Below are 23879 nucleotides of genomic sequence, written 5' to 3' on the forward strand. Positions count from 1 at the left end.
TTAGTTTTGTTTGTATCCATGGTAATGTACTCCTCCGTCTCCGAAAGAACAACCTTTTGGGTTGATTTTGCGGATATTAATAAGGTTAAACAAAAAGAAGTAAAAGTATATTGGAAAGATAAATTTGCATAGGGTTTGTAAAAAAGTAGATAGCAAAAGTATTTAAAATACATGAAAAAACAAAATTTAATATGGGGAAGCTAATTTTATACAAATTATTGTAAATTGGTGGGTATTTTAATGCAAATGGGTCGATCATTTTGGGACTAAAATTAGGTCAAAAGGGTCGAATTTTTGAGGATGGAGGGAGTATGAGATATAATATCTCTTAGGAAGAAAGATAATTTAGATAGTTATTGGAGCCAACTAGAGGGTACTCCATCTTTATATACAGTATATTGTTTAAACTATAAAACATTTGAGGTTTTCAACGTGATTTATGACACACACTGCACAATTTTGTTCTCACAACCTTTATTAGTGTTACCCAAATAGCTTCGGTTTCGCCAGGCTGTTTGGTCACCAGAATCCATTGTCCACTTAGCTACTAATTGGAAGACTCGTAGTAAGCGTGCTCAATGCTGGAAGGCTTCAATTTTATCTTCCAATGTGGTTCCTCCTATGCCAAGTCAGTCAGGGCAGCTCTTATCCTTACAGGGTTTACCTGCTATCGATCCCACTGTCTGTTTGGTTATAAATGGTGCTTGGGATTGTTTATCGAATAGAGCAGGTGCAGGTTGGATAATTCGGGAGGTTGATTCTTCAGAGGTACTTGGGGGTGGATGCCGTGCTTTTTTTGCCGCCTCGGCGTTGCAAACGGAGTTACAGGCTTGTTTATGGGGTTTGGAGTATGCTTTGCGTAAGGGTTTTTTGAAAATTCGTATATATACGGAGTGTGCTGCTCTGTTGGCTGTCCTTCCTCATAAGGGGAATATGGACATTTCGGTTTTCTGGCTCATTCAGGAATTGTGGGTTTCTATTCACAGTCTCTTGGTTTGTCAAGTCCGTAAGGTTCCTCGTTCCTGGGTGTCTCCAGCTCACTGGTTGGCGGGTTGTGCTCTTCGTCGTCAGTTACTGTATTTTGTGTTTTAATTTTTCCCTAGGTTTGTTTGTTGTGTTTTTTTAGCCCTGTTGTCAAAAAAAAAAAAACCTTTATTAGTGTGCAGCGTGTGTCATAAATGACGTTGAAAACGTCGAATTAAAGTCATTTATGACCTGCGTCAAAAGTGGTACTACTCTAAAATTAATGTCACTCACAACCCTTAAAATGATAATAGTTGAACAATTTCCAAACTTTATTTTCCATCACTTAATTTTAGTGACATAACTAATTAAAAACTACTCCGTACTTTGTATTACATACCAATTTAAAAATATTAATAGCATGTAATAACTTTTTTGAATATTCAAATATCATATACGAATTACATAACTATTACTCCGTATATCTAGACAGATCGGTCATCATCATTAATTAGAGAATTTATTTATGTTAACAAGTACATTAATGATGTCCTTTTCATGTTAGTTAGTTTCATAAATATAACATGGCCAAATTAAAGGGATAATAGCAAGTGCAGATCAAAGGAGGACAAATAGAAGACTCCCCTAAAACATAGGCAAACTTAATTATTTACATTCAAAGCTAAAGCCCCTTGGCCCTTACCCCTTACCTAGCTGCTGTCAAACACAGCAATAACCACAAATCCAACCTTGTCCTACATCCCATTCCTTAAATAATGTTACTTTATTTAAAGCACATGTAAGAATATTTATCTTTGATTTTATCAGCTATAGAAGAATTCTTTCTTTTTTGACCTAATATTGAGTTTGAAATTTTGCTTTTACAAATTCTTATAAGTGGTTAGCCACATGTTATTGTCAGACATCATGAGAGTTAGTTCATTAGTGTTATAGGGGTTACTCAATCACAGCTACAGGGATTATTTCATCAGTGTTATAGGGATAACTTTGCTTTCTTATAAGCGGCTAAATGGTGTGGTGAGCACACAAAACACATTTTGCTTTTTAAGTTCTCTTTTCTTCACAAGATATTCACAAAATTTATATTATTTTTACATATTAAAACTTATTTTTACTAATTCATTATTTAATTTGTTCTTTGAACTATGATTAAAATTTATATTTACTAAACTTAAATTGTTAAACTGAAATTTTATTGAAATCAAATTATTTTTACCGAATAGTGTTTTTTAAGGTAAATATTGTAGGCTCCGATCTTAGTCTTTTTATATTTCTTCTCCTCCATTTTTCTTTCTTGTAAAATATGATAATCAATAAATATAACTATAGTTTTCACATGTTGAGCAAATGAGATTATTTTTCAATGATATTAATGAAATTAAATCAAAAATCTTGGATACCACTTCTATCGTTTTTAGATGCTTATATATTAATTAAATTGCTTAAAATTACTCATACTTAAACACATACTCATATACATCTTTTGATGCCAAGAAAGGTGCGAAAATTACCCTCCATATGTGTTTTGGCTAAACATAACTCCAAGCTTCGTTGAGAAACCATTATTACTAAGATGATCACTCATCCACGAAATATGTGGAATCAAAGCTATAAAGAAGTTGGCAATCCAAAATTTTGACCAATTTTAACAAGTTGAGCAAATCCATTCTTAAAATTGGATAAATGGATATATAGTATAGGGTCAAAATCACAACTATAAATGTACATTAATAATGAATTGCATATTATTTTTATTTTTATAGCCGAATATACTAGTAAATGCGTTGAAATAACATGAGCAAAATCAAGGACTATAGGGTGGTCCAATATTAGAGATTTTCTTTTGGGTCCTCAAGTCCATGTGAAGTCCTCATGGCCACTCAAGTCAATTTGGGGCAATAATAATTTTATAAAAATAAAAGATTTTAAAATTGAAAAATTACAAAAAAAAAAATTAAAAAAAAAATAATTGGCGTTTGATTAATATCAAGGGTTCAAGGGTACATGTCTTAATCTTTTTTTTTTTTTTTTTTTTTACACAAAAGCAAGAGATTAAATTACTTGATCAAATAAACGCCTTTCATCATGTCTCAATCTTTTTACTAAGTGTTTGCAGTCTACAAGACTACAAAGTCAATGACTCAATTTCCTCAAAGGTCCTACAATCACTTAATTGTTTAAATGTATTTATATCCCACGTTTTTGATCTTTTTATCATATTTCATAAGACTTGGATTGTGTTTGATTAAATTTTGTTTAAATGGTAATGTTCAATCACAGTATACGAAGTGTATTGATGTTTTTTTTTTGAGGAAACGAAGTGTATTGATGTTCTTTCCGTCTTATATGGTGTTTATCACAAAAGTGTCACGATAAATTTTAGCTTAAAACTACTATTATCCAGTATAGACGATTTAACAGGTTACTTAGAACTGTAGAAGCGTCCAAGAAATTCACTTGTTTTCCAACGCAAAAAAGACATTACTACACAATTTAACAGATTGAAACCACCTTGAAGAACAAATAAAATGTCATAGACAAGCACTTGATCATGCGTGTTTAAGGGTAGTCAATGACCACACACGACTGCACGAGTAAGACGTTTTCTGCAGAAATACAAGATCAACAAATCCTTCTCAATAGGAGTACGCAACAAAAATAATAAAATGCATATTCCATAGCTGATTAATTGTCATTACAATTGCACATTTTCGATATAAGCATTGTTTCTTTGTACAAAAAAGAAAATTTAGGGAGTACACTCTTCAACAACATCTCACCCTAATTAACATGATCAAAATAACAAAACAAACTTGCCCCCGGTACTAATAAATATTGGGAGGCGAAGAAATGAATTGAAGAAATTTGTAATAAAAAATATATACTTGTATGAAAAATAAGCCAATATTGGCAATACAAAAAAAAGGGAGAAAAATTATAACTTTAAGTTTCAACCCTTCCTACACTATGAGAAAATTTACATATATATGATGGGTGTGAAAGAATCAACTAAATCTAACACCACGCGTGAGGAGACTTCAAACAAATAAATAAAATAATTGCACCGTCACCTTAGGCGCCAAGAGAGATGGAAAAAAGGAATGTTCTCGAGTTCTGAGTTTCTGTAACTCATTCATGTAAAAACTGGAACTCGAGGTTCTCAAGAAGCTCCTCAGCTGGTCTTACATCAACAAATTCTTTTGAATGCATTGAACCAGAAATGTCATCGACTGAGAATGGAATGCTGCATCCAAAGATCGTACATAAATTTCATGATTCAGTCATTTTAGTGAAATTATTGATAATACAATATCAAAACGGTAACTTATTTTGCAAAAAAATTACCTGGAACTATCATCTAACAAAAAGGAATTGCTATTGGCACTGTTGGAGTCCTCAGTCATTAGGACTCTCATGCTTCCAATAACCTGCGGGCAAAGGGAAATGGTACACGAGTTTGATGAGCACCTAAGTGATCAAAGAACTATGGAATAGATTGGCAGCTATGATACTCAGACTCTTCATTCTAAGACTCTAAGTATCCGTGTCCAATCCTAAACATTCTAAAATGGGTATGGACACTTGACACTTTTGACTTAGACTCGTGACCACATGAGCACGCAAGTCCAAGTAACACAGGATGGTTATATGAGTACCACAAAGAGAGAATACTTACATCAGGAGATACACTTCGAGTATTATAGTTGTCATCCCAATACAAGGTACATATTCTGTACAGTTGCTGGACACTCAATACCTGAAACATAACCAAAACCACATATCAGCACTGAGCAAATCTGTGCATTCAACATATTTATCTTTTCCCTATCTTTTATACAAGTATATTTTGAAAGAATAAGTCCATGATACAACTTCCAAAATCTACAGGAAATCATTAAAACTCCTAAAATAAAAGGCTATCAGTTCCTGTAGATCAACAATGTAGAATGTTTCCATGGAACGATGAATAGCAAAATTCCAAGCTTTATAAAATATCTATATATCTGGCCAGAATATTTGATTTCTACTACTGGAATAACAAAGTGACCCATAAAATATCCTGTGCTCCTGAGCATTAGACTCATCAGGATATATCCAGATTAGAACAAAGATAGAAGAGACTTACAGGGCAGAGATCGTTAGTTATTTCGTCGTAAGATATTCGGTACTTTTGATGTATAACCTATGATTAAAAAAGCACATCCTTGCATAAGTACGAGACTCGAGCTTCACCAATCAAATAGTAACAAACACAGAAATACAGAATGATAGAGCATATTGCAGACTCAAAGAATTAAAAATAAATTTTATGTATTATATTCTGTTCCTTAAACATAATGGCAACTACAGGTATAAATAAATGAACATACCAGGAACCCGACAGCTTGTCTTATGTGCTTGAGTTCATCCCAGGATGAACCTGCATGCTGTGAAAGTAATAGTATTCTGATATTAGATCTTAAATTTCCACGTAATTAAATTAGCAAGTAAATACATGAAGAACCATGACAATGGCTGCTGATTATTAAAAAACAATTGGTGAAAGATAAGAAGGCTACCTCTTCCTTTGCTTGGGCACACCAGAGTTCTAACTCAGCTAACCCAGATTTCACATACTCTCCATTACTAAAAGTACAGCACTCGCGACGTAGTAACAGACTGAACATTACAGACAAGCTTGTAAAACACATGTTGCAGAAAATCTCATTTACAGGAAAGTGCAAAAACAGGACTTACCTGTTGAAGAGTTGTACGTTGATATATGAGAATATCTGTGTGAAGATTTTCTGACAGAGAACTGGAGGCACCTGCATGAACACCAATTTCCAAAAAAAATGAAGACAAGGCCCCGAACAATACACAACAGATTCTGATTAAGATAGCAAGGGTATATAAAAATGAGAGTATGAAACACAGCAAAGAAGAGTGCTCTGCTTACATAATTTTCTTTCAGCGTGTTGAGAAGTGAGTTAAGACTGTCAATGATACCCTGCCAGTGACTTGGGGCAGACTCTTTACTAAATGATCGGCCTGACCTTAAGGCACCTCCCTTGGATGTTCTAGGAGCCTGAAAAAGGGCAGTGCAAATTTGTGACAAAATTCACTCCTGGACTAAGGATTTATAAATAAATAATAAACAAATAACGAAAGATTAGATATAGAGTGTGAAAGTATGCAGCCTTTCCCCCGTATAATAAGTGTAGTTCATAAAGGCCTTTTTCTAGGCAAACACATACTTTACATAGATGAGTAATATGGAAGAACTAGAAGAAGTTTTACAAGAATACCTGGATACACAAGGAAAGTAATGATGACAGCTCCCTCTTCAAGTTGTCACGAATAATGCCATAAATTTTCTCCACATACGCAGTGAGCTGCTGCTTGAAAAGCAAAGCTGGATATTTGGCTTCCACTTGGCGTACAGTATCAAGAGCTGCAGACGCAGCAAGAGTAGAGGAGGAAGGAGAGGAACGGAAACCCTGAAAATTTTTCCATATAGGTTAGCAAGGAAAATATTCACTCCAAAACAAAGGCTCGGATCACTAGTTATCAGAACCAGGTACCATAGTCATTCTCCCAAAGAGAGATGTAGGGGGCGGAGGTTTCCGCTGCGCCGCACCAGGTGCTTTGAGGCTCCGTTGCAAAAGGAATAACAAAGCCGATGTATTTGATAGCCAGTAAGCCAGATGCTCATTATTATCATCTTGATTCTACAAAACAGCAAACTTATGATGAGCGGGCCAAATTTACTGGTACAACTTTTAAAAGGAAAAAAAGGCAATTATTTTTATTAAAAAAAAAAGTAAGAATAATCATAAGAAAGAGGAATCATAGTTAAAATAACCTAGTATTGTTCCTACTGCTGGGAACTGTTTCAAGTATCTATATGATGGTTGATCACTAATTGTCATTATTATTTACTTCGTACTCAATATTACATTTACATTTTACTGTAAAAAAATTACAAAAGCTCCTTCAAATTTTTTTATTTTTATTTTATTCACCTAGGCCAATCTCAATAAACAGAATACCATAAATGCATAATGCGAATCTAAAGATACCGAATCAATAAAAACAGCTGTAGCAGAGCGATTTCCCAGCTTCTTCACTAAAATCTCTGAGCAAAATTTTGACCAATGAGAAGAACAAAGGAGGGAGTGGGGAAGATACAAAGAACATCGTACACGACACTAGTTGGGTTTTCAAAACATAATTGCAGATAACCTTTACTGATGACAATATAATTGACAACAGAAATTCGAATAGCAACTGAAAGAAATAACAGCCTCACACGATCACACCCTTAATACTCTGCAGCCTAATAACAGATTCTAAAGGCATTTACATGTTTGAGCATCGATCAAATGTAACATAACTTAATTACCTCAATGGCAGAACCAAACATTTGAATAAGGCGGTCAAACACACTAGTCCTCTCTGCTTCAAATGATTTCCAATGAAGGAGACACTTGTAAATTGTAAATGCAGCCACAGGCTTTCCTTGATTAAAGCCAATATTTTTTGTCACACAATTTATTAGAGCATCAACATTCTCCTGCAACAAAGATACATTCTCTGAATTAGACTGTCCACACAAATGACTATTCCTAAGCAGCCAATATTTTCAATATCATACTTGTTGACGCTCAAGCTGAGATCGTCCAAACTTCTGTTCAGATTCAAAATCTAATTTTTTGACAGGAGTTACACTTTGTGGTTCCTACACAAATAATAAAGCACCAAATTTAGAATGCAGTTGACATGACATTAAAAAACATATACAGTAAGAATCTAGAAAATACAACAAACCAATTTAGGCCTTACATTGACTCTGGAATCTTCATTGACTATGTGACCATTTGGCAATTTCTACAGCAAAACAAACATAACGATTTTAAGACAGGACTTGAGAAGTAAGATTGCACAGATACACAGATGAATAGGAGACAAGAGAAAGTACCGGAGTCACAGCTATTGGAGTACTTCCTGAACTTAAGTTTACAGGTGCAGATAACAATGATTGTTGTCGAAGGACCTTATTTTCAGATTCCATGTCAAAAATTTTCTCTTCAAGTCTGTAGAAAAGGACAACCACTCCATAAGCATATTCAAACCACATAGTAGTATGAGTATTCAGTATAAAAAAAGTTCTAGGTGAAATCAAACATGAAAAAAAAAAAAATAGCACTCAAATAACCTTTGCATGTCTGTCTTCAGCTTTATCATTCTTGATTCTGCATCAAGTGCCTGTTTCAATCGTTCTTCGCTGAGTTTACTAGTTTCTACAAATTTCTTCTCTGTTTCATCAATTTTCAGCTCCAGCGAACTAACTAAGGCCTGCCAATAACAAGATTGTACTGAATTAAGATACAGTAGGCTATATCATAAAGGGATTTCAGACATCACTGCCCAAAAAAAAAAAAAAAAAAAAAAAAAAAAAAAAAAAAAAAAAAAAAACACCAAGATAGTAATCGAAAGCAAAAAAAACATAACACGACCAATTAACCTTTAGATTCTCATTTTCAGCAGTAAGCTTCTCCACAACAACACTATCAACAACTGGCACCTCCTGTATAACAGGTACATGTTCAATTACTTTCTTAGCAACCTCACGCTCCTTTGCAAGCAACTCCTTAGTTTCTTTAAAATGAAGCTCCATCTCCTGCAACGCGGTTTTAAGTTTTGTATTCTCTTGTGTTTTTGTTTCTTCCAGATCAGACTGCAAACAAAAAATCCCAACTCAAGAAAAGGAACAGGATAAACTGCAGTAACCACATAATAAGTTTTCAAAGCAGAAAAATATAATAATCATCAAATTAGTCTTGTAATTTTTTTAGCAAGTAAAACCTGAAAGCAATTCATATGTAATAATTCTTCACAAAAACACCTAACAGATACAACCCACAATTGCTAAACTTGATAGGATATTAAGTATCGTTACTACTGGTAATAGTATAATGCACACGATGAGAAAGGAAAATGGAGTAATGATGATGCATGCTGAAGGAGGAAGCTCTTAAGCCTGCTTGATACAACAGGATAAACTTCTTCTAAACTTAGTAAGATGAAGGCATATAAAAGCAATATTTTTTTTTCTTCAGCAATAGCCCAAATATTATCTATCACTTTCGAATAGTCAGCAGATGAAGTGAAATAATTTTCCAATGTCATCCTACATCATTAGAGAACTGCATCTCTTCATCTTTCTGCTACCAGCAAGCAGTAATGAACAAGGATTCTAAAAAATGGATAGCATGATACATTTACAGTTTACATTTACAGATTGAGCAGGCCCCCTTACTGCTCAATCTTAAGTAATGCAAGGACACCATGGGCTCACGTCACATGTCTGTAACAGTGTGATGTTTGATCAAGTCTTTTAATGAGGGAAACATTATTTTTGTTCAAGCATTAAACATGTCTATGTCACTACTCTTAGTGAGAAACAAAGAGAAGTTTGATTCAGATCAGTATTAAGCACAAAGAACATTTCATATGTCCTATTAATATCTACCATACTTTTACAACTCTCTCTCTCTCAACCAGAAGTTAATCTAATGCTAACAGCCAAATCTCTTTCATGATCAATCCTGCTTCTATAGCTTCCTACAGGGCTACAGGATATTGAACTTCAACCGCAAAAACATTTTTCCCCATGAAATATGTAAAATTTCTTTATAATAATTACTAAGTTGATTTAAGCATCTGGTCACTTCTCAAAGTTCACCACCAATACTATGCAGATACGAATAGATAGTAAAAATTACAAGTTACAACATCTTCCCCATTAGTGTTGCTCAAACTTTTTTTTAATAAACACAATCCTCTTTTACCTAACAATATGCTACCTTTTGCCTATATCTATACAATGGGTAGATACCCCAGTAAGAGCCCTAATCGGCCCCAATTATTTCAGGGTCAGACCCAGTATCTTTTTATTTTAGGGAGCCCTAAACAGGCTTTGATGGAGTGGGCTTTTCACTGCCCTTCTAGCTCTCTCCTTTGAATTGTAACCAAGAGTTTCTCCTCTACAGGCTACATCTATTCTCTCTTCTATCTCATTCTCACCGTCACAATCTATAGTAGTTATAGCATCAAGATCTAAAGATCAAATGGCTGAGAATGAAGATGGAGGCAACAGGCCAAAAACAATGTCAGAAGAGAGGGAATTGAATTTGATTATCTTACTGAAGAGAAGATAGACACATGATGACTATCCTTAATTAATGAAGTTTGACAATAATGTTAAAGAAAAAGGCATGTGATCTCACTTCATGAAGAAATAGGATGATGTTTAAGAATGATGCAAGAACTGATGGCTGAACATGGAGTTGATTACAGATTTTTCATCTTCTTGAGCCAAATTATAGTTAGGCCAGACTGAAAAAGATGACCCTTACCATGCCCCACCCCGCCCCGCCTTACACCAGGTTCAGCATGCTGAACAGCTCTACCCTTGCCAACCTTGAGGATGTTAATGACATGAAGCCCATTCCACATATTATAAATGTACTCGGTATCTCAATCAGAATTTAATCTTTATGTCAGTGTTACCAACACAATTCAAATCTTACTAGAATAATATTGAGCTGAATCAGAAGGTTTTTGAAATTGAAATATACTTCATTTGTTCCATAGATAGTGCAACATCGCCAACATGTAGGAGGTGCACAGATTTTAGGTAATGTGAGAGATAGAAAGAAATTAAACACAAACCCATGTGATCATATCATGAGATGAAAAGAAAGCATAAGCAAATAAAGAAACGTTGCAATAATTATGACCTTAACATGATAGGGACACTTCAATATTTAAGGAACAGAAAAAGTACTACACAGCTAGTAGAGGAAAGAAAAACTAACTCGCATGCGTTTCTCCAGTTGTAAGCGCCAAGTAAGCTCCTCAACCTGCTTTTCCAATTTATTTTTGGCAGCTTGAAGAGCACCTGTCTCCCGTGCAGCCTGCATTGCCAGAAAAAAATGTTGGTATATAAACAAGGATCCAACTAGCACCCAATCTATAATAACAGATTAAACAGCACTAAACGTAATTTATTTTTTCAAAACCTTTAAGAAATCACAGAAGAAAAATACAAATGGCTTTAAGAAATCACAGAAGAAAAATACAAATGGCACAACAAAGTTGAAACAAAAGCATTCTGTAAGACACCAGTAACATGAGTGAATCTCTCATTTGTTTTACAGCTTCTCCAATCCACCCACAAAAAAAAAAAAAAAAAAAAAAAAAAAATCTAGAAGTTACAAGCAAGTTTCTGTATTTCTTTTCTTTCAAATGCGATATAGGCCAAATAATTCAGGAAAAGTTCCAGGGATAAGGCAGACAACAAGAATAGGTAGTCATTCAGAAAAAGCAGCAATACATCAGTTACTATAGCAATGATAAATGTTACACTACAGAAAAAGGAAAACAAATCACCATCTTGAGTTTTCGCAATTCAGAACGAGCAACTTTGCATCTCCATGCACATTGGGTGCTGATGACTGCTTTCTTCAATCTCAAGAACCGTGTGCGAGCCAAGAATTTGCGACAGTGACTCTGGAAGTAAGAGATTAAATCAGCACTAATATAAATTTTACAAAGAGCTAAAGAGATAAAGTTAGAAATCTTCTAACTATAATCACAGATAGTTCTACAAATCTACAATGGAAGTTAATAAAAAAAAATCTCTACATTATCTGCTTATGAATTTCACAATGAACTGCAACTAAACTGGAAATGTAAATTTAATACTCCCTCCACTTTAGAATAAACAGTTTGACCGGGCACACATGCCAACGAATAAATTTGACCATTAATACACGAAAATATATGTAAAATAATAAAAATTTGATATTGTAAAAATATAAGTTAATACTGATAACATTTGAAATTTTTATATTAGCATAATGTGCAGTCAAAATTAATAGAAGAATAATGAAAGTTAAAACAGTGCCAATTATTCTGAAATGAAGGTAGTATCAAATTATACTATCTTCTTATACCTGAATAAATATGGCAGCTCTAGTCTGTCTTCTAAAGCGGATTTCATCACGAGAAGCCATACCACGCATACCACTTTGGATGGCGACAGCAGAACAGTAAACTTCCCTGTATGCTTTTTGTGCAAGATGCATCCGCAAAGCGGTTTGTATTCTCAAGGATGCAGATTCTTGCCTCATGCCCTCATACACATGACGGGCAAGTTGTCCTGTATATTAAATAGTGAAGTTATAGCAGATATACATGAGTTGTAGATACAAAGACGTTCATCAGAGAAGCTTGGAATGCAAAGCTTGAAACACTGCTATAATATACCTCTACATAGAGCTTGTACATGTACTGCTGAACGACGAAGCAAGATAAAGCTTCTGCGGGCCAGATAAGAACGGATCTTTCTCTGGATGATACTTGCTGATCGTCCCAACACCTCGCTTCTTCGAGCATCTAAATCAGCCATCTGACCAGCCCTGAGGAAAACCTTCGTCTTACCTATCTGCAACAATTTATCGCAATTAAGGTAAGTAACCAACATATTAAAGTAGAGTAGCAAACCATAACAGAAGACTACATGATGAAAACAAATAGAATTTTTTTCAAGGAGTAGCATTCACAATTTCAAAGAGCTATCAGATGGGGTTTTTCAAACTTTACAATGTCAAAATTCATTAAGAAGTCCAAAATCCTTTTTTTTTTTTTTTAAACAAGTTATTGGTCAAATTTCTTGTGATTATAAAGTGCTAATAGAGTATCAAGGAGCAGCTACAAGTCTACAAGGCTAACTATATGATGAAACCTTAAATCAGGCCAGCCAATTTTACCACAATGAATAGTCAGATATTGTACAACCGAGATTCGCATATCATCAGAGATTTCTAACATACATAAGATGATAAGATCAAAGATTAAATAAACACTTATTCAAACATTAAAATTCATGCAAGGTAATAGATTTAAAAATCATGACAGCAGCAAATGGTCCTGTATGTCATCGCAATTCACAAGTACTAAGAAGACAAAAACAGTCATAAACGTTATGAAGAAGAATAGATTTGTTATCAATCCCATAAGACAAACAGAGCTCCTTTGAACCAATGCCCCTTTTTACGAATTAGCTACCACACAGAAACAAGATACTGGTGTATAATGGAAAAGAGACATATAGAACCAGTATTAAGCTCAGGTCGGTGTAAAAATAGTGAAGATAGTTTGACAGGAACATATGGACTTGGAAAATGCATGCTAGGTCTATTGCTAATGTCAGAATCACAAAGAGTACACCTAACAAGACAAGTAAATAAAACATTTCATCCAGGTAAGTCACGATGATTTCAAAACATAATTCTGGTACCTGGTAGCCTTCAAGTCCCACTTTCTCAAGAAGCCTTTTACATGCTGCGACTTCATCAGAACTAAAATCAAAAAATAAAAGAAATCAGTTTCATACTTTCATTTCCAAGCAACATCACACACAGGAAAAGACATGGTTTACCTTCCATCTAAGACTTCTGGTGCAAGAATTCCAAACCGATCTAGAAACTCAAAAAATGGTTTTCTAGTGGGATACCCAGCCATGCTTATCCTAATAGCCTCCAAGACCCCCTAAAACAGAAGATACAACAAGTCAGAACAAACAAACGGTGCACTTTCAGGTGATGATGTCCAAAAGAAAAGTAGGACATGTAATCCCAATCCTCACCCCACAGCGTAACTGTTGAAGGACATTCTGATTCTCAAAAATTGCCGGCTTAAGAAGATTGTTTGGCTTCACACAGCGAATGTAATGTGGTTCAGTTGCACTCAGCGTTTCAAGAAGTGAAACCAATTGTTGCTACATAAACAGAGAAAAGAACATCACAAAGACAAGCTTTAAATAAAATCATACATATAAGGCAATATAACAAAATATTTGCATACCTTAAAGCGAGTACCTATTGATGAAAACTTTGATGACTTAGAAGACTCTTCAGGTAAAGGAGGAAATAAATTTGCTACAAAGGAACATCTGGAAGCACTTAGAAGTGCTTGGTGTTCAGCAACAACGTAGTCCTTGTTCTTATCCAGGAACAGTTCAGTTTGATAGGTAACCTACAGAAACGTAAAAATCCCTCAAGCTACAGAACTTAATAACTAACGAAACCAACCTACGTATGCAATGAAAACTTTGACTTACATCACCAGCATAATGGCAGATAGTGAAATCACTACGAGCTAATTTAGGCTTGCTGAAACGCTTATGGTTTTTGAATGTCTGGTACAGCTTTTGGGCAAATGTTTCATGTGTAGATCTTGGGAACATACTGTCCAAGGGGGGAAAATCATAAAAAAAAATGAAATATATTTTATCAAGAGAATGCTAAATTCCTGTGTCTATAAAAAAACATTTATCACTCTGCTTACCAAGCTTCATCCAGAAGAGAAATGATTCCACCAGGTTTCTGACACAGAGAAGTTCACAGATGAAGAAAAAGAAGTTACTTGCGAGAACACAGTATAAATTCACAGCAGTGCAAGATAATCAACAGGCTATATCATATACTGCCTATAAAGCAAAAGAATAGCCAAGCATTCACCAACCAACTGAACAGGAGGAAGATAAATCAAAAAAGAGTAACCAAACATTCACAAAGCGACTGAAGGGTTTTGATTGCGTTCTCAGTTTTTAGGACTATCCCTAGTTCCCTACTCAATAGAGAATAATTTAAATTTTAGAAGTACAAAAAATTACAATACCAGGGAACATTCAGCAAACCAACCTTTTCAATGAGATCCAGAACATCTTGATTATCAATGAATTCAATGTAGCTCCAATTTATTTCTTCTTTTTCATATTCCTCCTGTTCCATCTTGAAGACATGCTGCATGAAATATTTTCGATGTGTTACCAAAACATGAGGGAAGGAACAATTCTCAAGCAGGAAAATGTTCGCTTAAATGCTTATTGATACAAAACCTGGTTAAAATGTTGCTGAAGCTTCTCATTGGTTAGATTAATGCAAAATTGCTCAAAACTGCAAAGGCACCAAACTTAGTGGTCACAATGACTAATCATCAAAATTTAATATCAGGAACAGGTAGAAAAGTAAAGAGTAAGACTTTACAAGCTACTCTCTTGAAAGCAATTTCAACTGACAGAAGAATGATCTAAACATAATTTCGTAATACCATATAATTGAATACATACATTTAATTTAGATACTCAACTAGATAAAAAGTAATATCCAATTCTTTCCTTCCCTGTCTTACACCCAGCCACAATGTCATGGAAAGGATAAAGATATAGAAGGTGAGCTAAGAGTTCAGTTTCCCAAAAGAGCATAAATCATCACAGTAACAATTTCAATAATAATCACCACAAAAAATTTCTGAAAAGATAAAACAAATAAAATGAACAAATTAATGATGACATGATCAGCAACAAAGTGGCTACTACCATCGATTTCCATATATGAGTTAATAAATGCATAACAAATCTTTGATTTATGAAAAAGTAGTCACTCCATTCAGAATATTTTATCAACATCACATAAAGAAATCATAAAGTTCACTTTTACTCGCAATATATCCAACAAGGTTTTATGACTCAATTATGTATTGTTTTCCTTGAAATCATTAACCTAATTTATTCAAAAACAGTTAAAGTGAGTTAACTCCTTCTCCATTAAGATGAGCACCATTAATCCAACGTAAACATATAGTGGCTAATAGGACAGTATCTTTTGCACAGAAATGATACTGTTACTAGATAATCTCATGCAAAGCTGTAGTCTTTTCAGAAGCTCAGCTTACAATTCTAAGCTTCTGTTCAGATTTTTGATTTATGAAAAAGTAGTCACTCCATTCAGAATATTTTATCAACATCACATAAAGAAATCATAAAGTTCACTTTTACTCGCAATATATCCAACAAGGTTTTATGACTCAATTATGTATTGTTTTCCTTTAAATCATTAACCTAATTTATTCAAAATCAGTTAAAGTGAGTTAACTCCTTCTCCATTAAGATAAGCACCATTAATCCAACGTAAACATATAGTGGCTAATAGGACAGTATCTTTTGCACAGAAATGATACTGTTACTAGATAATCTCATGCAAAGCTGTAGTCTTTTCAGAATCTCAGCTTACAATTCTAAGCTTCTGTTCAGATTTTTCAATAAACAACAGAATGACAGTATTACTGCAAGTCCAAGTAAGATTCCATACCAAAACAGAACGACAGTATTACTGCAATGCTCTTTCTTGATTAGGAATTCAAATCTCGAAACTTCAGCCACATATGGATCAAATTTGATATTAAAAAATTACACACGGCAATTTTTTTTAATAGATTTTCCATTTCTAATTGGCACAGTTTTTTAAGAATAATGGGTCAAGGGTGACAATTCATATGATTTGACAAGCATCGCTCATGTGATAGCACAGCCCATGTGACCAACTCATAAAACTTACCAAACGGACAAATGAAACAACTATTTCGAAATAATCAAATAAGGGGTACAGAACAACTAAGAAAACAAAAATTGTAGTAATAGAAACTTTTCACATTCTCTATTGTCAACATGATCATTTGATTTGACAAGCATAACTGCAAAATGAAAAGATGCAAATCACTATGAGAGAAAGTAATTGCAGCAAGAAAATGTTAGTAGCTTCAGGGCTGAAGATCTATCGGTCTACTTTACTTCAGAGTAAGTCATTGCATAATGTGCACCATGGACCTCAACTAAACAAGCACGTGTTGCTGCCCCCATGCTCCATCATACATATTCCCATCAACCATAAAATGTAAAGGCATACCAGTTAAGCACCTGTTTGTCTTGAAACTCTCAAATCCATAGATGTCCAGCACTCCAATTATGAACTTTGAATTAGAATCTTGACCAATTGATGTGTTAATATTATCAACAAGCCTACAGCATAAGATGGCAGAGGAATTTATTTGAGCAGAATCTAATAATACCATGATACTAGAAATCACAAGTCTTAAGTTTTTACCAGTCAAACAGCCTAGAGTATACAATTTTAGCCAAGGCATCTCTACTAAGGGCAGCAGACTCCGGATCCAAAGATTTGGTAATGGTTTCATCACGAGTAACCATTATGCGTTTACAAAGAGAATCTTCTAGTGCTTTTGGATCACACCTGAACAGCATAACATGTTATAATACCTGTTTGAGGATAACACTGAAGAAATTTTTTTCTTCCTGAATTGGTGTTCAACAAAATCAACAAAGTGCATGTTTTACATGAAAAGCTCAGCAGCCGTTTGCAGATGGAACCGAGACTTCTCGTCTTTGGGCTCGGATGAATCCATTTCCTTCCCCTTTGCAAATTCAATGTTTCCTAAATGAAGAATTGCTGCCACAACTCGAAAGATTCCATCCTGAAAATTAAAAAAAAAAAAAAAAAAAAAATTTAACTCATGAAAATTTCTACAGTGTGGGTAATCACACTGGGGGAGGGGATGTGGAGGAAATATAAATACCTGCTCATCAGGACTAAGCCCAACCACATCCATAGCTCTTCTGGTTGCAAGATATTCTTCGCCATCATCAACCCCCTCCAACTTGATACAATTCGTTTGATTCAGATAATGAAATGTTTTCGGATCTCCCAGCTTGTATTTTTGAACAACCTGCAAAGAAGAGCCATTACTGAACATAATTTACATATAGGAAAAAGTAATAATGCACAAAAATTCCTCAGCAAATATTTTTCGATAAAGTTTCTAGAGTAGCACACAGCAGCATAGCATGCTTCAAAGAAATTGACCGTATCAATTTTCTGATAAACCTATGATCTAGTTCTTACAAATGCACAGCTGCATGCTAATCAATGTGTTTCTAATCAAGACTAAAAGAAATGACAGACTCTGCAATAGCTGAAATCTTTTTGCACAGAGACAGTGGTCAGTTTGGCTAGATAACCTCGCCCAAACAACAGGAGGTCAAACAACAAAGTGTCCTGGCAGGTCTTACATCATACAATTTTGGTCCAGTTATGAATAAAAGAACAGAATATGGGCCAATGATAAAATCAAGACACTCTACGGCAAAAATCCCTCTCTCTCACATCAAGGTATTACCAAGGAAAAGTGACACAGCAAGGATTAAACATCTACGACATCATAAATAGGACAACTACCTGGCATTCCAAAAGGTGATGTAGAATAAATCTTTTAGACATATTTTTGTCAAATGAAGACAAGAAAGAAGCTCTGGATAACGAGGAGTATTCGCCAACAATGAATTTACCAAACTGATATAAGTCATTGGAGTTTTGCCTTCTACATTTTCCTAACTTATATTTCGACAGCTAATATTGAAGAGGGAAGCCATTGCAATGTACTTACCTCTGTTGGTGCGGCACAGAGCATGTAGAAACAATGATAATTTCTCTCAGGATCGGATACTTGACAAACACGAGATCTTTCCAACAAATATGTTCTTATTGCTGCTCCAGAAATCCTTCCTTTCTGGTCAAATTGGAGCTCCACAAACTTCCCAAAGCGACTACATTTTTTACTCGTTAATCAAACAAATGCTGCTTCAAAAGGTTATAGCATCTCCAGAAATCATTTAAATTAAATTACCTGGAGTTGTTATTTCTGACAGTTTTGGCATTGCCAAATGCCTCCAGAACAGGATTAGACTGCAATATGCAAGGATAAGAACAGATTCATTAATAAGTCAGACAAGATGAAGTCAAACGGCAAATTACCACTTCATTTTCCACTCTATAATAGATATGAGCTTAAACCTATTAAAGCTATACTTGATTGAGGGGGAAAGAATTATTACCTCCAGAACTTTCTGTTCAATACTTCTTCCCTCAGATGCAGCAACTCGACCCCCCATATAAGCGAGATAACGCATCAGCAATTTTGTACTTTCTGTTTTACCTGCCCCACTTTCCCCACTCACTAAAATTGACTGGCTGATTCCCTCCTTCATCATAAGCCTGTAAGCAGATATAACACAATGCTGAGCTTCATAAACAGGTACTGAAGTAATGTCCCATAAGCCATAACTCATCACCCAACAGGTTTTATTTTTCAAAAGCATCCCAAATGAGTAAGTAATAAGAAGTTGCAGAGAGAAACATGTAGGTTCAACTCCTATTTCCCTCTTGATATCTTTCTAGGATTGAGAGCAATAAGAAACCAATATCTTATACAAGCTAAACAGTATACAGTACCTGTAGGAAGCGTCTGCAATCGCAAAAGGATGTGGACTTAGCTCACCAAAACTTGCCCCCTTGTATTGTTCCATCATATGTATGTCATACAAGTGAGGCAGTTTTCTGAAAGGATTTACAGCTATCAAAATGTTCCCAGTATAAGTCTGTAGACACAAAGTTGTTTATCAGGACCAATGAGGTCAAAAATCACCAACAGAGTTTCAACAGACGTGTTGGATGCAATGGAAGGGATTAAATCACACTATAGTTGACAGCATTCTAAGGTTATGCTCTGTAGCTTATTTTAGGTCCTCAATATTTATTGGAAATCAAATCAAACTACATAAAACGATCATATCAAATAATAACAAATTATAGCATCTAATTACAGAATAATATTAATCTCATCATCAACAATTCAACACCATTGTTATAATATAATAAATCAATATTCCCAAAAAAAAAAAAATTTGTTATCAGGACGTCTAAACAAAAGGCAAAATAGGCCTCCCTGAGTATAGCTTGGGTGCACCCAACACCCCGTATTTTAACTAATCACTAGCCACCACCAACTATTGATTGAGGCGCAAAGTGTGCAATTAACATTAATTACCAGAAATGTCTCAATGAGCAATTAATTACCCTTTAATTACCAGAAATGTCTTAGTTTGAGTGCCAAAAAATACCCATTAATAGCACGTGTTGCACCCCAATCAATAATTGGTGGTGTGCAAGCAACTAGTAGAAGTTCGGGGTGTAGGGTGCACCCAACCTATATTTCAAGAGTGTTGAGGCTGATTTTGCCTAAAAAAAATGGTCTAAACATTCAACAGAGATCGTATTAGATACATTCATAGAAGTGATCACATTCACATCTCATTAAAGTTGATACTTGATAGCATTATTCATCAACTACTTCACCACAAACGTGAATGATACAACTAACTATTATTACATGGTAGTATGGTATACCTATAAATTTACACTTATACAGGAAAATATACACTTACGTATATTTCATTGATGTCGTATCTAGATTTCAAATTCTGCAATACCCCTGGTTCATGTAAATAAGCCAGCTTTGTCATGTCATCTACTCCACACGGAGGGGCTTCTGGGTCCTTAGGGTAAACATTTGAAGCGTGAACTACAACCTGCATATTACAAGAAAGCACAAACTCATCATAAAGGATACTATAGAGTAATAAAATTACAGAATTTACAAAAATTAACATTGCCCTTTTTTTAGTCAATAAAACTCATCTAACAAGACAAAAATCATTCTTAAAATTGAACATGAACAGCCAGCAAAAAAGAACTACAAACAATAAGGAACACAAAAAATATTAAAGTGGAAAGTAAGCAGCCGGGTGCACATGCACAATTGAGTAGAGCTCATGGTTCACGAAAGTAGAGAAGATTCATATACGATACGCCTACTTTAAAGAATCATTTATGCTGTAATCAAGGCCATATACATTAAGATATATGCCATGAGACCAGGCAATTCAGCACTCACCGTTTTCCCCGAAGTACAAAGGACCTTTAAATTTTCACCATTAATCTCAACTACTTCGCCATCTATCCAGACAACATCAGGGTCCTCAATCCAAACAAGAGATCCGACAGCTAAACTGACTGAAGCAGCCTGAAAATACAAAAACAATGTTTAGTTCCATTTGGGTTATAGCTCCATCTCAACTTGAGCATCAGTTTATATAGCATAACATTTCTATAAAGTATGCAAAAAACATAAACACCAAAGTAAGAGAATAAGAACATACGATTGGAATGTCAAAGAGGTAAGAGTAGGCTTGTTATATTTAGATGAAGGCTATTTTATAGTCACTAAAGCTTTTCACATAGCATTATAGCACATTAAAAGTTTAAAATTTAGTTGAAAATAACTGTGTATTACATTTTATATTTTATATCAAATCATGACTCAAAACTAATGACCCTCCATTAATCACCGTTCAGATATAAATCAACTATAAGGGGTAAGAGTAGCCATGTTATCTACAGAGGAACATTATTGAATAGGCTAGTAAGACTAATGCCTTTCATATAGCATGTTAGCACTAAATGCGGATCATCCTCTTTTAGAATCACGATATCAGGCATAGCATTTACTAAGTCCACTGATACGGCACGTTCTCAAATGGTGACCGAAAAGATACAGTTCACTACATGATCGGCACATTCTCAAATGGTGACCGAAAAGATACAGTTCACTACATGAGACACAAAATCAGGCAAAGCATTTACGAGGTGCACTGATACAGCACGTGCTCAAATGGTGACCGGAAGTATACAGTTCAATACATTAGAGACTGATGACCCAATCATAAGGTGCAGGGTGGGAATCTAGGAATTTCAAAGCCTTAACTCTTGGTTCAAAAAGGCCCCCGAGCCCCCAAAATGTAAACTTTTACAATGAAAAGTTCTGCCTTCCACAAGTTACGCGCAAACTCTAACACCACCAAAATGTAAACTTTTACAATGTATAGAGGGGAAACAGTAAACTAAGACCAGGAATAATAATAAATTCTTCTCTATTTCATCCTTTCTATCATACCATCATATCGACATCATAACTTCACAAGCAATATAGAACTTCGACAAGCTCGGGAGTGAATGCTGATCAAAATTCCAATTAATTCATTAGGCAGCTCATCTAATCTCAAGTACTCAACCTTCTACGGAATAAAATCATAATTTGAGTACCCTTCTTAGTCAATAAATACTAAATGCACACAATTCAGATATTCTTCGTTTTCTACTTGGTAGGAAAAAATCATTCCATATCAAGTTACGGAACAAACAAAAACAAAAAAACGGAACAACTTTAATAAGCATACTAAAATCGAAAAAGCAATACTACAAGCAAATCAAAATGTATAAATAACTAAATTTAGCAGCGTGACATTAATAAAATAAAATTCAAAATAAGCTCAAATCATTCTCAAATGTAGTAAACACATTTCTCAAGTGAAGAATAGATCAGTCAAATTAAGTCAATAAACAGTATAAATCAGTCAATTGATCAACAAAAATTAAAACAAATGCAACTAAAATTAACAAAATTACAAAAATTCAAAAAAATATTATAAACCCAATAATTAAAAACAATTTTTAAAAATTACCATTTTGCTTTAATTCGGATCGAAGTCCCCTAGTTGCTTCTCGATCTGGGTTTCTTTTTCCTCCTCCTACCAATCAATCCCACTTCATTAAAACTCCAAATTTCCAATTTTTTCCCAAAAAAAAAAAAAAACCCAAATCAAAACTTCAAAAATCCCTCCTTTTTTTCTCCAAAAATGCCAAAATCAAATCAACCTAATCGCTCCAAAATCTGTTTGCTGCAACTCCAAACTTTTCTTCAATTAAAAATACTTTCTTTCACTTTTTATAAAAAAAAAATCCAAAAACAATTAAACCCAAATACTTCAATAAAATGCTGGACCCAAAAAGCTTAAATCTTCTCCCAAATTAATTACTCAAGAAGAGAGAGAAAATTTGATAAAAACCCTGCTATAAGCAAAGAAAAGTTGGGTTTTATTTATTTCTAATTTATATTTTTCCTTCAAATTGCAGATTTTTGGAGTTTTAATTAATAATGAAGCTGCTAATTAAAAGGGAAAATTAAGTGTCAAAAATTAACAAATTAAGCAGCCTTCAACAAGATTTCCGAAAATACCCTTTATTGTGGGACCCAATTTTGTTGTCTGAATCCAGAAATTGAATTGTTAGACGCGGGTCTGAAAACCTATTTCACATTTTTTGGGTCGGTGGTGTTTAGTTGTAGCCAAAACCGCGTCGTTTTGCATGTGTCTTGAATCTTTATTCTATTTTGTTTATTTATTATTTGTTGTAATGCACCAAAATAAAAAATAATTAAGGGTAGATCTTATATTATTAATAATTTTTGGTATATGCTAAAGTCTAGGTCCAAAGATTTTGGCGTCTATTACATCATCATTTAGGACTCAATCTTGATGCATTCTTTTTAATCTTATTAAAATATATCTTAATTTGTACTTTGATGTAAATTGAAGACCTTTTAAATTAAATGGGTGTATACGAAATACTCCGTATTGTATAATAGACGTTACAAACTCATAACAGGGGTATCCAATGTGCACAATGTGGCTAATCCTTTAGAAAGAGTTTATGCAATTAGCCATAATGTCTTACGCCAATATGTATGAAACTTTATTATAATTATTTGCATATATGCAATAAATGTGTTGGATCTTGTGTAACTGTGCAATGTTCGAAATTATAGTAGAGTTTTTTTTTTTTTTTTTGACGCATAGTAGACTTAATTTGGATTTAATGAGGAAGCGGCATAAATTATCAACTTCAGAAAAAAAAAGTAAATGTTTGCTATAATTAAAGTACTTATTAAGACGAATCAACAAAACAACTAAGGCATCACACAAAAATGGAGATATATGGAATAGCTTTGAATGTAATCGAAATAAACATAACTTTTATACAAGAAAAATTAAATTAGGTTACAACTTTTTTTTTTGGTCTTAAAAAAAAGTTACTTTTTTTTTAATGCACAAAAGAGGAAAATATGTAAAGGAACGAACGTACTTAGAGGTATAATCAAAAGTTAACTTGATAAACTTACTATATCTTATACTCTGTAGTCCGTACGAAGTAGAAAAAGTTTAACTTTCACAAAGAACTAGGTTAGACCCTGTG

General features: G+C 34.2%; 1 protein-coding gene across 1 annotated transcript; it reads right to left on the reverse strand.

The window, feature by feature from the left end:
* Positions 1 to 3630: 3630 nt before the first annotated feature.
* LOC145570354 (myosin-6-like) lies at positions 3631 to 22725 on the reverse strand. The gene is made up of 39 exons (XM_081629404.1): positions 22310 to 22725; positions 20683 to 20811; positions 20174 to 20317; positions 19182 to 19327; positions 18785 to 18944; positions 18577 to 18635; positions 18337 to 18496; positions 17470 to 17619; positions 17231 to 17367; positions 16980 to 17126; positions 16793 to 16894; positions 14936 to 14993; positions 14739 to 14840; positions 14383 to 14420; positions 14156 to 14282; positions 13900 to 14070; positions 13682 to 13813; positions 13475 to 13584; positions 13334 to 13394; positions 12301 to 12478; positions 11988 to 12193; positions 11422 to 11541; positions 10848 to 10946; positions 8492 to 8704; positions 8183 to 8322; positions 7946 to 8060; positions 7810 to 7854; positions 7622 to 7705; positions 7370 to 7540; positions 6549 to 6695; positions 6273 to 6464; positions 5924 to 6052; positions 5722 to 5792; positions 5544 to 5643; positions 5355 to 5411; positions 5111 to 5167; positions 4661 to 4741; positions 4330 to 4412; positions 3631 to 4228 (listed from the first exon to the last, which is right to left on the reverse strand). Exons 1-39 carry the CDS (start codon positions 22310 to 22312, stop codon positions 4114 to 4116), a joined length of 4539 nt encoding a protein of 1512 aa, XP_081485530.1. The 5' UTR covers positions 22313 to 22725; the 3' UTR covers positions 3631 to 4113.
* Positions 22726 to 23879: the final 1154 nt, after the last annotated feature.

This window comes from Chenopodium album, chromosome 12 (genome assembly GCF_948465745.1).
Source record: "Chenopodium album chromosome 12, dcCheAlbu1.1, whole genome shotgun sequence".
Taxonomy (NCBI): Eukaryota; Viridiplantae; Streptophyta; class Magnoliopsida; order Caryophyllales; family Amaranthaceae; genus Chenopodium; species Chenopodium album.